Source organism: Chiroxiphia lanceolata, chromosome 1 (assembly GCF_009829145.1).
Source record: "Chiroxiphia lanceolata isolate bChiLan1 chromosome 1, bChiLan1.pri, whole genome shotgun sequence".
Taxonomy (NCBI): Eukaryota; Metazoa; Chordata; class Aves; order Passeriformes; family Pipridae; genus Chiroxiphia; species Chiroxiphia lanceolata.
Genome location: NC_045637.1, coordinates 131,002,586 through 131,018,825, shown reverse-complemented (window position 1 = coordinate 131,018,825; position 16,240 = coordinate 131,002,586). Strand labels below are relative to the sequence as shown.

Sequence of the window (16,240 nt, the reverse complement as noted above, 5' to 3'; positions counted from 1 at the left end):
ACCATAAGTAGATGTAGTAGAATCAGCCACCTTGCCTTGCAGATGCCTGCCTCTGCCCATCCTCTGTTCTTTCTCAGGTATTTAGCCTCAAGGCAAGGTTTTACCAGTTCTTGCTAAATTTGCGCTGCAAATGCTTTTTAAGCATTGACCTTGCTCTTAACTGTTTGTAGTAAACCAAATCTGTCAGTTTGGAGTTGCAAAAGGCAACTGGTATTCTGAGGTGGTAACATGAGGAATAAGTAAATGTGCATTTTTTTTAATCTGTTTAAAGCAAGAAAGATGTTTCTGTCGTCACAGAATACCTTTACACAACTGCTTCCCTTTCATTTTCCAGGGCCCTATTGGTGCTGCTGGTCCTCCAGGCTTCCCAGGTGCTCCTGGTGCTAAGGTATGAACATCTGCTTCTCCTGGTACATTTGATAGTGAAGATGAAATGTACTATAAAGAGTTACTAGGCAGCAAAAAAACCCCCACTCTCAATGAAATAGGAATCCTTTCTTATCAGTTACGGATCAGGATGAGGATGAATTCCTAGAGTATTTGGAGAGCATCACATATGAATGCTAATTTAAAACACAGCAGTTACTTCACAGCTGAAGATGGATGCTGGGCAGATTTAGGAAGACACATAACCTTTTTACTGCTTCCTGTGTGATGCAGTAGAATATACCTTCAAAGGGTGATGTGGATCATGCTAAATAAGCAAAGCAGCAAATAACATCACTTTACAGAAGTAGTGGAGGACCAAGAAGCTGTGGTTGAGTATTGGGCTCTTTCCAGCCTAAGTCCTTGAAATTACAATGCAGAAATTGCATTTAAACTTTTCAGGTTCAGGACACTACCATTTTGCTCTTGCAGACTATAACTTAAATGATTCACTTATTGCTCAGATCTTAGCATTTTTACCTGGGTAAGAGTCTCAATATCCTGAGTGCCCAAGGAAGCCAAGAGTATCACATATACTACATTTACTAATTTTGCTGACCTTTTGCCACAAAATCCATGTCACAACCAAAACTTATCTTAATCCATCCTTAGAAGAAAATGAAGTATTGTTTGCTGGACCCTTTAATATTAACTGCAGGGAAGATGAGGAAAAAATTGAGATCCCATTTTGGTTATTATCAAAATGCAAGTCTTTGAAAACCATGAAGTCTTCTCTGATGCAGATGTTAGTGTGGTTACAGCATGTAATTTCAAGAGAAGACTGTTTACATGTCCAGGGTGAATGCTGGCTGCTTAGAGAATTGTTGGAGAGAAATTGTCATTATATTCAGTTTTTTGTAGTGGAATACAAGCTTCCGAAAATAAAAACAAGGACCTTTCTTCCTGTCATTTACTCCACTGTGAATACTATCCCACAGCACTCTGATCAGGCATCATTGTGTGTTTTGCATCAGTGTGAATGGCATCTGAAAGTGCAAGACAATGGTCAATTAGGTCTCATACACTGTGGCACCTCAGGCCAATGCTGGAGGCACATGGCTGCAGATAAGACTGGAATTGTAATACTGATTTTTTTCAGATCAACCTTCTGGTTAATCCTAGGTGATAATGTAACTTTTCAGGTCTGCTGAGCATCTGTTGTTTTAGCTATCAGCTTAGAGCTGATAGCTCCAGCTATCAGCTGGAGCCTAACTAGGCATTCCAGCTTCAGTGCCTTTAAAATCCATTAAAAGCTCTCAGTTGCTGATTGTCTTCTTAATGCCAGGCTAATATAGGATTGATTCACTATTGCCATAACACTGATAGAGAGTTCTATTCTTCTCTCAAACAGGGTGAAATCGGACCTGCTGGTCATGTTGGTCCTACTGGTCCTGCTGGTCCAAGAGGAGAGATTGGACTTCCTGGTTCTAGTGGTCCTGTTGGCCCACCAGTAAGTAACTTGCCAGACTTTATCTATTGTTGGATGGGTGTACTTTTGATTCTGAATGAACCAGCATTGTTATCTTCCTTAACAGGGCAACCCTGGTGCTAATGGTCTTCCAGGAGCTAAAGGTGCAGCTGTAAGTACCACTATACTCACACTTGTTTGCTTTAAAAAAACCCAAATTCAGTTAATGCAGCAGAAAAGATAATAGGTTCATATTACCTTTTTTCCCTTCTGCTCTACAGGGTCTTCCTGGTGTTGCTGGTGCTCCTGGTCTGCCTGGTCCCCGTGGTATTCTTGGTCCTCCTGGCCCTGCTGGTCCTAGTGGTGCAAGAGGACTTGTTGTAAGTGACCTTGTATATTATGTGTCTTCGTTTGAAAATTGGACACAGTGTCCACAGTAGTAAAAGATTCCCTCTGGATACATTTTTGTTATAATGCAGACATTTTTTCTTGCTGCACTGTAATTGAACATTGTAGTTCAGTTCTGTGTCTCACTACTTGCTTCAGATGCCAAGACTCAAGAGGTTCACTTTGCACTCCCTTCAAGTGCAAGGACTGTTAAGCTCTGTCCATGCTGATAGTATCAAGAGAGATGTGGCAGCAATCTCACAGCTAGGCCCTCAGTGGGTATCCTCAGCAGAGGAATCAGCCCTGAATGTGTCATAGTTCAATATATGTAATTTCTAAGCATCTCGAACATGTTTGTTTTCATGGCCGTTAAGCCAAAAATACAATTGTACTCGTTGACTGTTATTCACAACAGAGGCAGAGATGATCAAAAACTGTTTTGATTCATGAGAAATCTCTCCAGGTAGAAGAGATATTTTTTTGAATGATGCCTAATTCTATGATCACTTTTTGTTTTGGACTCTAGGGTGAACCAGGCCCTGCCGGTCCCAAGGGAGAAAGTGGTGCCAAGGGTGAGCCTGTAAGTATGGCAAAATGTGAAGGTTTTTTCAATCAAAAGCCTCCTTATAACTGCAACACAGCACCTGATTTCTTCTTTTTCTCTATTTGTCTGACATAGGGTGCTGCTGGACCTCCTGGCCCTCCTGGTCCCAGTGGTGAGGAAGGCAAGAGAGGAAGCACTGGAGAACCTGGCTCTGCTGGTCCCCCAGGCCCTGCTGGTCTGAGAGTAGGTTTTCTTTTTGTGTTCCAGAATTAGAAGTAAAAGGAAAGAGGAAATCAATCAAGAGTCACAAAGGCAAATTAAATAATTATGAGTAATTAAATTTACATTAATGCTTCTACACAAAGATCATTTTCAATTCTAAGCGTTTTGATTAGTTGGGACCAAACCTATTTTTGCTTTGTGTTAATGCATGTTTACAGTCTTATCCCTGAAGCAATTAGAGGTTGTTTTGATTCATCCATTGTGTAATATTTAGTGAATTATCTTTTAATTACTCTTAAAGGTAGTGATGGAATTTAACTGCTCAAAACAGAGAAGTGGCTCACACATCATAGGAGGCAAAAGCTTTCAATTCAGTGTCTTCAAGGATGCCTAGTACCCTTTTCACTGGGTGAGAAAACGACCCCATGAACTTCAGGAAGCATGCAGGAAAACAATTCATAGGAAAATAATACGAAAAATGGCAGTGTTTCCACCAGATATTTTTTGGGCAGGGATAAAGATTTAGTGTTGCACTTTGGGTAGGGAGTCACAGAGAAATCAGTAACTCTCTATGGAGAAGGGAATGTGGAACTGTGTGGGCCAGGTTGTGGGATCCTAGCCACTGGGTAGAGCCACTATTAGTTACAATGAGCACTGAAAATGCTCTGATACAAACGAAAATTTAAGGAAATCTATAGGAAGTGAAAGAGATTTCTTTCACAATATCCATTTACACTGAGGTGTGTGAGCTTAGAGCTGCACTTACCTCAAATTCAGCAGACCTGCTTGGAAGGCTGAAATTTAGCAAGCAGCAAAGATTTATTTCTTTCCGTTTCTTGATTTGTTTTGTGTTGACTTGCAGGGTGTGCCTGGATCTCGTGGTCTTCCTGGAGCTGATGGCAGAGCTGGTGTCATGGTAAGACTTTTGTCTGGGCCGCTATTTCTGAACCATCTTCTTTTATACGCAGATATGTGATGCTTTTTCCTACCTCTGCCTTATTTTGTTTCTTTCTTATGGTAGGGACCTGCTGGTAACCGTGGTGCTAGTGGTCCTGTTGGTGCTAAGGGTCCTCATGGTGATGCTGGCCGTCCTGGTGAGCCTGGTCTTATGGGTCCAAGAGTAAGTTTGAACTCTGTGGTGTAAGTTTGAACTACGTAAAAAGAAAATTACTTACAATTAAGGGATAAAATTATTCAGAAATCCAAATGCAAAAATTCAGCTAACCACAATTAGGGCACTTCCACCACTCTATTGAAAAAAAATCCGTGAGGAATGATTAAGAAGCATCAAAATATTTATTGAAATTAGTTCCTTTTGGTATGGTAGCATTTGATTGCCTTGTCATGGAACACTGTCACTTTGTACTGGATACTGCATTGACTTCTGAAAGGAGTTTCTGCTTGTGATTATTTACAGAATATGATCATTAAGATCACAACTGTGGTGTGTGTGTCCTCTTTAATGAACTAAAAGAAAAGCAAACCCTACTAAAACGATTAGATGGCTGATCTCAATTATTTCTATTTTATTTTGGAAATTATTTCACTGAAAGAAGCCATTCACTTTTAGTGGTGTTGGCTGCAGTCAGATTATGTCCTTGTCATGGTCCTTAATTCTCTTTACTCTTCCTACCCTACCCTATGAAGTGAAAAGGTTTTCAATGCACATGTGAAACTATTAGGCATCTACAAACATTGAAACACACTCTCCTCCAAAGCAGAGCCTAAATAAGTTTATCTGAGTGAAACAGGTACTTACCTATGGTGATTTTCAACTGGCAAGGGAACACACCACCAAATTAAACTTCAGTGTCCTTTAGATGTAAACTTGATAAGGCAGACAGTCCTGTTTCCTCAGTGTATATTGATAACTTGGAATCTCTCTGCGTGTATGCATGCACGTAGGAAAAAATGTTGGTTAACTGTTGGGTGAGTTGGTTTCCTTCTAAAAACGTCAACATTTTCCTTTTTCAGGGTCTCCCAGGTCAGCCTGGAAGCCCAGGCCCTGCTGGCAAGGAGGGTCCTGTTGTAAGTACTTTGCTTTCCATTCTGTTCCCCCATTGCATGTGAAACACGCACATAAAGTGAGATTTTAAAAAGCAGAGGTCTCGGTGCCGAGCCCTCACACAACTACATAGAACCAGCAAAATTTTACTACCATATTACTCAGAAGAACAGTGTGAAACTTTCCATTCATTTCTGTGGGTCTCAGATTAGGCCTGTGTCCTGGAAGGGGAAGAAGAAATACACAGTTCTATGAGAAGAGAGAAAAATGGAGGGATGCGTGAGCGTGCAGTGTATCAGCAATGTTTAAAAGTTAAATGGCGTTTGCTTCCTGTCAGTACACATTTCTCCTAAAGCTGAACTCTAATTAAATTACCCCAGCCATTTAATAGTATGATTTCTCTTTCTAGGGTTTCCCTGGAGCAGATGGTAGGGTTGGGCCAATTGGTCCAGCTGGTAATAGAGGTGAGCCTGGCAACATTGGATTCCCTGGACCAAAAGGTCCCACTGTAAGTACAGTACAGAAGCTTTCTACTACTATGAAGGTATTTTCAGACATCTTTAGGTCCCCAGCTCTGACATTAATCAAACACATCTCCCTGTATCTTCCTGTACTGCTTATTGTAGCATCCATTTATGTTCAAGATTTTTGTTTTAAATTATTTTTCAGTTATCCAAAATATGATTAAACAACTGAAAAACAATGTAATTAGCTTAGGAATAATTGGACACTGAAGTGATTAGGATAATACACGTCTATTTTATAATTTCTGCATCTCCATTTTATCATTTCTGTATATACGCTTCAGTAACAGTTCTGTAAAAGTTGGCCATTAAATCTAAGGTTCAGTTCCAGAGTACTCTTATTTATGGAGCACTATCCAAAGATCACTCAGTTTAGAAGACAAGTTACCCGTGACTTCAATGGGCCTCTTAATATATCCCACAGAGGCCACAGATAACAATAATAACCTCCTGGATTTGGGTGCTGCTATACATACACACACATACATACATAAGTAGAGTGTATTGCATAGGATACTATGCAGAGAGTCATGAGTTATGATCTCAAAAAATAAGGAAATGGAGTTCTGAAAAGACAAGACGTTTATTTTTGAGATATTCAAAGTGATCCAAAAAGTCAGATGGAGCTTGTGGGTGTTTTAATTGGGGTTAAAGAATTATTGCAATAAATCTTCTGGCAAGGAGAGTGTAAGTGTCTGCTTAGTAGTATAAATTGAGTCTAATACAAAGTCTTGGTTAACTTTTATATCTTTTTTTCTTTTGACTTCAGGGTGAACCTGGCAAACCTGGTGAAAGAGGCAATGTTGGTCTTGCTGGCCCACGGGTATGTGGATATAATTGCTTTAGCACCCTCCAGAGAGAAAGAAGTAGATTTTCAAAACCTCTGTAATGAGATACCATTGGCCTGTGCAAGCATGAATAGATGATGAAATAGAAAAGTACTTGGGAATACATTCATCTAGCCTCATGTCAGTGGGGGCTGTTACTTAATGGATAAATGAAAACTCCTCTTCTTGGGTGTTAATTGGGTAATTAATTTTGCAGTATTATTATCTTATGAAGAAGAAAAAATAGCACTCCCTGTCCTCAATTCTTTGAGGACAGTGTATGGTTTGTAATTTATCCTGTAAATTTTCAACTTCTTATTGATAGCTGAAACTTACTAATTCTTCCATGCAGAGGGACCAAAGAATCAGTCTGTTGTGGGAAAAATGCTATCAGCAAGGTTCCTATACTCTGTAATTCCAAAATAAGCTTTTTTAAGGATGAATGTGCTGCAATAATTGAATCACCAGAATTTAAAATTGTGAGAATCTTTAGCAAACTTTGACAGTGAAGTTCCTGTGGTTAAGTTCAAAATGCACAGGAAGAGACCTTTGTTTTTGGCACATAATAATTTAAATGTATTACTCATAAAAAATCCAAACTTTGATAACAGCTTTCTACTTGAACATATATATAGGGTGCTCCTGGTCCAGAGGGAAACAACGGTGCTCAAGGTCCTCCTGGAGTCACTGTAAGTAACAGCTTTTACACAGGTCCAATTTGTGATTTACTTTTCATTTGTGGGACTTCCCATTTTTAAATCCATTTTCCTGTATTTCTCCTTCCAAGTTAATCAGTTGCTTTTCGTTCCATCCAGGGGAATCAAGGTGCAAAGGGTGAAACAGGTCCTGCTGGCCCTCCTGGCTTCCAGGTAAGTAACCATGTGCTCTGCTCAGTATTATCCATGGTTTCCAAAGCATGAAGTGCTTCTGCCTTAACCTTAACTTTATGTGCATTCTTGTTTCTTTATACTTAGGGTCTGCCAGGTCCCTCGGGTCCAGCTGGTGAAGCCGGTAAACCAGGCGAAAGGGTGAGTGGCACACACAGTACTCCACGAGCGGGGGCAGGCATTGCATAAGTGCTGCATTTGCAATTGCACATGTGGTGAAGAAAGAGCCTGTTGGATCTATTTGCCAAAAAAAAAGCAATCTGTGTTATATGCAAAGTTTAATAGTCCCTTTTGTTAAAGCTAACCACAAATGAAGAAGTTCTTTGGAACTTGCATCATACTTCTTTTTCTAAGTTTTGGTATGAAACTGAGCCAAGACAGTCCTTTGCTTTTTGGGCCTTAAACAGTAATAAAGTATGCCTCCTCTCCCAGAGGAGGACACAGTATATGAAAAATATTTTACTTCACATTTCTTTTGAAATCTTTAAGGTTAAGTCTAACCTGCATTACTCCAATTATGTTCTTTTGCAGCTCTGTTGATTTCAGTGAATTTACAATGATGTACAACTGAGGTAGCTTAGGCGTAATTCATTCTCTGACTGCTGCACAGTTAGTGTGTGATGAAATCTGCAAATTGTTTATCCTAGGTGTCATAACTACCTTTAACATCTCTCTGTGTCCCTATAAAATAACATACAATGCATATACCTGAAAAAAAGAGCTTGTAATTTAATAGGTAACTCTTCAGATGAAAAATTATCTCATGTGTGCCTTGAGATACTGTGCAGCTAGATGAAAAGGGCTTATTTTCACGTATCTAAAAGATGGCTATTTGCCTGAAAATTTTCAATATGCTGTTGCAATTTGAGAAGCGTTTCTGTTTACTGCTAAGAAACAAAGTACAATTTGAGCAAACAAGTTTGCTTTAGAAATAAGCTTTACCAGTATATCTACTCTCTTCTAGGGTCTTCATGGTGAATTTGGTGTCCCTGGTCCTGCTGGCCCAAGAGTAAGTAACTCATTTGAAATCTGGCACAGACTGTCTTAAGAATGTGTTCAATGATAGTTGTAGCTATATACATTTCCAAGTTCCTCAAGGCAAAAAGCCTTGTTATAGAATACAGTGTATTGCAGAGCATATTCCCAGGAATGAAAGAGAATTATCTCTGCTCTTTGCACATGTCAGGGTATATGATTATGTAATACAACAGTTGCCAGTGTTAGTAAACTTCTGGATAAGCAGTATGACTATTACCCAAATAACGATACCCTGTATTAACCTCACAGTGAGACTGTGGATGACAAAAGACTAATCCTACAGTGTTACACTGAGGCCTGATGCATATGAGAATTTTCAAGTACAGTGCCTGTGTGCAGACCTTCTTAGCCTGACCACTTCAGTTGTACTATCCCTTGCTTGCCAGCTCCTACCTCCCAGGTAACCTCTTTGTGATAGTGAGCTGAGTTCAAAGCCTGGAATAGCCATTGGAGGGTGTTGCCTTTCACTTCCCTTTATTCCTGCACTGTCAATGAACATCTTTAACGAGCTTTGTGTGGAGGCCTTCCTGCATGGCAAGAAGATCCCACTTATGTAGGGCAATGAGTGATTTATAAAATGCTCGATTAATTATTTGCTCTCCAAATTCGTCTATGAAGAGATTGATATTTAACCTACTTCTGTTACTTCTTCCTTTCTTCTGACTTCGAGCCTGAATGTATCCAATGACAAATATTCCCATTCACTCTTATAAGTTATGTTGATCAGTTTAAACAGCACTTTCCCTCCCTGTATTTCGTACCCTGAGACTGAATCTTAAGGCATCAATATCAATAACCATGTCCTCTCTAGACTTTGCTGATCTATCCAAGCCTTTGTCATATTAGTAGCAGTTACTTGCCTCTGCTCTAGCTTGCCTTAAGTATCTCAAACCCAGCCCAGGGTGTATTTCATTCAGTATTTAAAATTATGTCTTACTGATGCTTTGTACACAAAACTAACACTAACTAAAAATACCTCACTTCTTGTGCCAGATCACATTTGCCTTTCTCATGTCTGCGTCATGTTGTTGGCTACTGGCTATCACTTTTCCCTTTCTGTCATTTTCACCAATGAAACTTCCATTTACAGCAGAAATTCTCATTTTTAGTGCCTACATAAATGGCCTGATAATTTGCATTCTTGAATTTTATCCCACTTTTTCTGTGACAGCCATCTAGCAGGTTATTCACTTCTTCCTGCGTAATATGCCAACCCTTCTTCCTGTTGACAAAAACTTCCACCTTTGTGATATCTGCATATTTCATAAATATCTATCTTCCTTTTCAGCCTCTCTGTCATTAAAAAATGTATGTAGAAGAAATATTAATTTCTAAAATATAATTTAATCTTCCACATCACTGGTGCTTCTAGCAGTGTGCTATGTCTCCTTGAGTCAGTTCTTTGACCACATTATACTTCTCATGAAAAATCCCAGATTTTGCATAATAACTATAATACTGTTATGCAAAATTCAACATATTATACATAATACTGTACAAAATCCAGTATAACGAAAAATCTCTATTATACCTTATCAGATTATTCCCTGATGTCCAGAGAATACACTGATCACACTGAGATAATTTGAAATATAGAAATATCAGTTTTACTAAAGACCTTTGACAGATCTGTTGTGCATTTAAACCCAGTTTCCAGCTACTTCCACATCTTCGGATGAGCTCTATTTCAGAATTTATCCTTATACCTGTTATAATGTACAGGTCACATTAATAGGCTTTAGCTGTCACCTTTATTCTCCAATATTCACCAGGCATTTGACACTGTAAAAATAATTGTTTGCCATTAATTATTGCTTTAATTTCGCTAGCGTCCATTATTTTTTCTAAAACAGAATCTCCATTTGGCAGTAGAATGCAAGACACTGTTACCAGAATGAGCACAGTAGCCAAAAACCATGTTCAAAAAGTATTTGTAACCTAATTGTCAGCTGTTACCATGATGCAAGACTTTATTACCTCATTTTCCTGTATTTGTGTCAAAACTGGAGCCAGTTCTTATGACCAGTTTAGTTAGTGGCTATACAATTCTTACACAGTTCTTAGTGGTTTATTCAGATTAAAATGCTACTAGCCAGTGCTTTAAAACTTCTCAGCTACAGAGAAATTCAAGGGAAAACTTAAATCAGACTGTCTCCTGTAGGGTGAACGTGGTCCTCCTGGTGAAAGCGGTGCTGTTGGTCCCGCCGGTTCCATTGGAAGCCGTGGTCCTGCTGGCCCACCAGGCCCTGATGGTAACAAGGTATACCTTTCCCAGCTGCCACTGCCTTGCTGTTGAATTCCTGATGATTGAATTTGGACACAATCCAAAACCTGGTTTCCTGAGAGCATAGGTGATAACTGCTAACAGGTAGTTACCAATACACTGTAGCCCCTGGGTCATCTCTTCAAGTGGTAAAGCTCCATCCCAGCTAGTCCATGCTAATATTAAATGGGTAGTACTGTAGATGATGGGAGGGGAACTCAGTTTGAATACAGCTTGTCAGCTGGGTATGCTATTATTCTGTTTTGAGATAGGATCTGAGATTTTGACTGAAATCCATGCTGACTTCTATTTATACCCACATCTACTTGTACACTGGAAGTTCTTGTGTCTAGTAAGCAATATTCTCCCCCGAACATCAGGGCAATAATAAATAGTTATTTAACAAATTATGTTGGTTTGATGATAACTGAATCTGGGTCTTAGTTTTCAGGATTTTCATGGCGAATCTTTCCACAGAAGTTTAGTTGGGAACATGGGACACCCTAAAACCTCAGGAACCCACAGAATCAGTGTTCACATGTAGCATCTTAGTTAGCTAAAAAAGTAAAATACGTACAATAGCTTAAGACAAAATGCTACTATTCACACTGTTTACAACCAAGCAGAATGATGGGCAAAGCACTAATGATGATTTTGTTCCAAACTGTGTGAATGATTTGACCCTGACTTACATGATATGCTGTTGCTGCTAGGGTGAGCCTGGCAATGTTGGTGCTGCTGGTGCTCCTGGTCCTGCTGGCCCTGGTGGAATCCCAGGAGAGAGAGGTGTTGCTGGTGTTCCAGGAGGCAAGGGTGAAAAGGTAAGGTGGACAACTGCTTTGTCACTGCATGCACAGGTTTGGGAGATGCCTGAATTTCATTAACTTGAAAAAACCTGAAGGTTACCCCAATGGAACTTTTATTTACTGTGAAACTGTATTACTTAGTGAGCAAGTAGAGGTTTTGTTGGTCTAACAGACTGGCAGTCTTTTTTAAGGTTTTATTCTTATCTTTGCTCAGCATTTGGGATTGGCTTAAGTGGCAATTGGTTCTTCACAGGATTGGGTAACAATGAGCTTTTCTTTACCAGAGAAATACTAAAGCTGTCTTTGAGTACAGACTTTATAGTAGGAATGGGCCTATCAATCACAAAGGACTAAGTCTCTGGATCAGATCCATGACTGCTCTAGGTGTAGTGACAATATAAGTAAATCAGTTGCAGAAAGTTTTGGATTGTATCAGTTTTCTATAAAATCAGAAGGTATTTTAGCCAATTTAAACTCTTATATAAAACTGTAAACTCTGGTTGCAAGTTCTGTTGCTACTTCTGCTTTGCCATATAATTATCTATAGAATTGATTTTTATCTTGCTGTGTACCTTTCATTCCATATTCTCTCCTGTTCATTATTTAAAATCTAAACTGAGATTTTTAGAACTGCATTATTTGACTAAAAATCCATAGTCATTTATCATAAATGAAGTTGTAAGGAAATTTTTAAAAATTCCTTGCAAACTTTTTAAAAAACACTATGTATTGACATGCAAATTAATGCAGAAGTCTAGGCTGTATTTAGGGGAAAAAAAGACACAGAACAGAGTGCTGGTCTGATTTCTTGACTGTAGTGGTAGCGTGGATATAAGTTTTTGTTATATGAAACATATGGCATTTTACGTGACCACCCATATGACATCATTGTTTGTAACAGCTGTTTTCCTACTTCAATTAGAAAGTATAACATGAATACCTAGAATAATTTTTTACAGATAGCTATTTCTTGACCAAAAGTAAAGGGGTTTTGACAGGGGATTTATATTCATAATTGGTAATATACCTCAACTTGGTTCTGAATTTTTAATTCCATCCAAAATTCTTGGTATCTCGGAGAAACTAAATAGGCTTCCCATGAAAGAATCAGACTTATAATTCTGAAAAGCGTGTCAATCCTCTTTGCAAATTTTTACTTTTCCAGTCAGTACATACTCAGAAATAACAATGAAATAATAATCAAAGTCCATTCCCAAAAAATACCCTAGTATTACGAGCATCTTGTATGATGTGCAAGTAACACACAGATACCCAGCAAACAGTTCAAGACTTATTTTATACAAACTACTGTGTTCGTTACCAATATAATGCTTTTCTCCCCTCTGTGTATTCTAGGGTGCCCCAGGTCTGAGAGGTGATATGGGTGCAACAGGAAGAGATGGTGCTCGTGTGAGTATCTTTTGGTTCTACTTGAGTTTACCTTGCTGCACCTTGGAACTTAAGTGACTGAAAAGGATGTTCAGGACTTAAGTTTCCCCCTTACTGTGTAAAGCTTCTTTCTGCTTATTTTAATACAAATCAATGTGATTTTGTTGCCCCTTGTCCAGGGATGGACAAGGGGGAGAAAGAGAGAAAAGTGTTTACTTCTCATGCATCCAAGCAGAGAAATTACATGAGCAGAGAACCTTGTATTGCACAGCTGTTCACTGTGACATTATCTTCTTTAATTTCGTGGGCTCAGCCCAGACAACTAATTCTAAAGGCAGCCTGCAAAGCTACACAAAAATTATCATTAATTTGAGATTTAAGGTGCCCATCCTAGAATTAATACTTGGGAAGGAAATAACAATAATAACAATAATAATAATTGGGAAGGAAAATAACGGAATAGATCACGTGTCCTTTTATCTTGAAAACACCTGGAAGAAAGTTACACACCTTTCTCTAGGAGGAAAGAGAAAAATTATTCAAAGTACTTGCTCCTACTCAAATTTTGTTAGAAATGGTGTCCTGTCTCTTGACCTACAGGGTCTCCCTGGTGCTATTGGTGCTCCTGGCCCTGCTGGTGGTGCTGGTGATCGGGTAAGTCTACTCTTTGAATTAAAAAGTGTCTTGTTTGTTTATGCAGTTTGCCCACGCAGGAATATTAAAGATGATTTCCATCTTTCTAATGTGTACAAGTTCAGTACATTTTTCAGACTTGGGAGGCAAGTTTATTGGGACTATTCAGCAAAGTTTGCCATAGGACCCCAAACCTTTTCCTAAAAGGGCGGGGAAGTGATGCACATCTACATGGTACTCTGTTATATGGGGAGAAGATTCTGATTCAGGCTTCAGCTGAATTCTTCCCAGTCAAAGTTAAGCTCCACAACCCTTCTTACACTGTGAGAAGGGGTTTTGATATAGTGATGAATAACCACACATTATCTCAGAATGATCTTGTCTGAGAATTGTTAGAAATTATTAATACAGGGTGGGTCAAAAAAAGAAGCATTTTCAGCAACATCTCCTCCAGTGGAGACACAGGGGACTCACTACATGCACCAGTACCACAAGGTCACCCCTATTCTGGTTACAGCAAGGCCTTTCCCCACAGTGTCATAATGTTTTCTGCTATCTGTTTAAGGGTGAAGGAGGTCCTGCTGGTCCTGCTGGTCCTGCTGGTGCCCGTGGTATCCCTGTAAGTAACAATTTCTGCAACTATTCTTGTGTCAAAGACATGATGTTCAGAAAACTGCCCTTTTAAAGCCCAATCCAACCAGTCCTCTCTTCTTTGTTCTCTCTTTAGGGTGAACGTGGTGAGCCTGGTCCCGTAGGTCCAAGTGGATTTGCTGGACCCCCTGTGAGTTCTGTTTGTGCTTTCCTGATATTGATGCCATGCCATTCCTCTCTTTCCTTTACAAGAGTTCTAGCTCCTCATTCTGTCTGTTTTTCTGCCTGTAGGGTGCAGCTGGTCAGCCTGGTGCTAAAGGCGAGCGTGGGCCTAAAGGACCTAAGGGTGAAGTTGGACCAACAGGTGCTATTGGCCCAATCGGTGCTTCTGGACCACCAGTAAGTGAACTGTGTCTTGTTAAAATGCACAGTTCTTAACTGTGCTGTGCAAGGAATACACTAATCTGAAGGCCTTGAATTTTGAAAAAGTAATTAAAAAAAGAAACAAAACTTCAAAACAAATTAGGCTGTGTGGAAAGTCACCATACTGATTTTTCACGCATTATATAAACTTTGTCAATCTATTTATGTGGGCTCAGATTGTGAGTCTGGAACTGAAATAAGGAAAAAAAAAAAAACCACCTACTTTTCACCTTGCTCTGAAGATCAGCAAAATCATTCTATCTTGGACCATCCAGGGAGAGATTGTGGATAAGCTGAGGATAAGCTGAGCTGAGGATGTTGATACCTTTCTCTCAAAGTCAGGATGTGCTGTCACAGATTAGTTTTCAGACTCAGTCATCCAGAAGTGCATGTGGAAATTTGTTCATGCACCCACTTGCACACAGGCTTTTCATGTGCTACCAGCTTTATAGCCCAAAGCTATATTCTGCTTCACATGCATGCAGCCCATTACTGAGAAACTGGTTGAATCATGCAGAAAGTCAGACCCAGGTAGTTCAAATACCATAAAGTGTTGCAAGATAACGTGGCTTGGGGTACTTACTGTATAATTTTAATAGACCAACACCAGACTTTTGCATGATGTGGATGTATAAGTCACACAGTGCAAAAGGGAGACTTACTGGTTTTGCCCTACTTTCACATTTTGACTTCCAGATTTGTTTAGATGCACATAACGTTTGCAAGGAAATTCATTTGATTCATAAATGCCTTATATGCAACTCTTCCTAGGCCTTATGATGCTGACTTTAAATGTCTGTGAGAATTTAATACCCTAGTACCAGGATAGGCAGTGTGGTTTTGGGCCCAGTTATCCTCCTGCTGGAGTAAAAATTACCCTTAGCTATCATGAGAGAGACACTGAGCCCTTATTGTAAATAGGGAACATTAACTGCCTTTGCTTAATCCATCTCTCTTTTTCAATCCTTCATACCTAGGGTCCTGCTGGTGCTGCTGGTCCTGCTGGCCCTCGTGGTGATGCTGGTCCTCCTGTAAGTCTTCAAGCTTTTGGTACTGACATTGTTGCTTTTCATGAAGTGATTGTTGCTTTTAAAATTAATCTTCCTTTTCACTATCATTTTTAGGGCATGACTGGTTTCCCTGGTGCTGCTGGAAGAGTTGGTCCTCCTGGCCCTGCTGTAAGTAACTAATGAAGTTCTAATGGGAGATAAATAAGAAGTTGCTTTGGTTAGGGATAATCCTAAATTTTGTTTCATTGACACAAATTCTAATTGCACTAGATATCTCAGATCCCTATAGGATTGGATAAGAAAAAAAACCTAACTGTTCAGACTCCCAGAGTAGGAGCTATGCATTTAATTCTTGGGGGTTTTTTACAGTCTGTCAAGCATTCTTATTCATCTTGAAGTACCCAATCATTTGCAAAATCTGTATTTATTTGCTTTTGTTCAAATCAATGGCTACACAGTTATTCCTGGTGGATGGGAATAAGGACATCATGTCCAATGTGCAAAAGCATGTTAAGGTTATCTTGTATCCACATTTTCTAAACTATTCACAGTTCCAGCCCCTGTCTTGATTACGGAAATGTCTCATGTTCTAGAATGTGAATCCCTGCTTATTTATTTTTCAGCCAGAAAATCTCATTCCACATTGACATTTGAAATTTTTCTTTTCAAAGATGTTTCCACCCTTTACCAAAAGGCAATTCTTTCCCTAGATACCCTAGATATAAATAAATTTTAAATCCCAGTAGCTAAAGAAAATAATCCTGTTGAATTGGAAGAGGTTGGGGTTTTTTCTCATAGATTTTATAATTGCAATTAATGTCTCCAGAGAGAGCTAAATCTATATTTTCCCACCAAAT

At 39.2% G+C, this 16,240-nt stretch overlaps 1 protein-coding gene across 1 annotated transcript in view; it reads left to right on the top strand.

Annotated features, from left to right (window-relative positions):
* Nucleotides 1–16,240, top strand: part of COL1A2 (collagen type I alpha 2 chain) — a 39,005-nt gene that overhangs the window by 14,059 nt on the left and 8,706 nt on the right. Inside the window, exons 16-39 of the mRNA XM_032694999.1 lie at nt 335–388; nt 1,778–1,876; nt 1,962–2,006; nt 2,116–2,214; nt 2,748–2,801; nt 2,901–3,008; nt 3,850–3,903; nt 4,009–4,107; nt 4,962–5,015; nt 5,402–5,500; nt 6,286–6,339; nt 6,979–7,032; nt 7,159–7,212; nt 7,318–7,371; nt 8,195–8,239; nt 10,430–10,528; nt 11,245–11,352; nt 12,694–12,747; nt 13,327–13,380; nt 13,925–13,978; nt 14,087–14,140; nt 14,242–14,349; nt 15,351–15,404; nt 15,498–15,551. Coding sequence (XP_032550890.1) covers nt 335–388; nt 1,778–1,876; nt 1,962–2,006; nt 2,116–2,214; nt 2,748–2,801; nt 2,901–3,008; nt 3,850–3,903; nt 4,009–4,107; nt 4,962–5,015; nt 5,402–5,500; nt 6,286–6,339; nt 6,979–7,032; nt 7,159–7,212; nt 7,318–7,371; nt 8,195–8,239; nt 10,430–10,528; nt 11,245–11,352; nt 12,694–12,747; nt 13,327–13,380; nt 13,925–13,978; nt 14,087–14,140; nt 14,242–14,349; nt 15,351–15,404; nt 15,498–15,551 — 1,665 coding nt within the window. The remainder of the gene's footprint in view (nt 1–334; nt 389–1,777; nt 1,877–1,961; nt 2,007–2,115; nt 2,215–2,747; nt 2,802–2,900; nt 3,009–3,849; nt 3,904–4,008; nt 4,108–4,961; nt 5,016–5,401; nt 5,501–6,285; nt 6,340–6,978; nt 7,033–7,158; nt 7,213–7,317; nt 7,372–8,194; nt 8,240–10,429; nt 10,529–11,244; nt 11,353–12,693; nt 12,748–13,326; nt 13,381–13,924; nt 13,979–14,086; nt 14,141–14,241; nt 14,350–15,350; nt 15,405–15,497; nt 15,552–16,240) is intronic.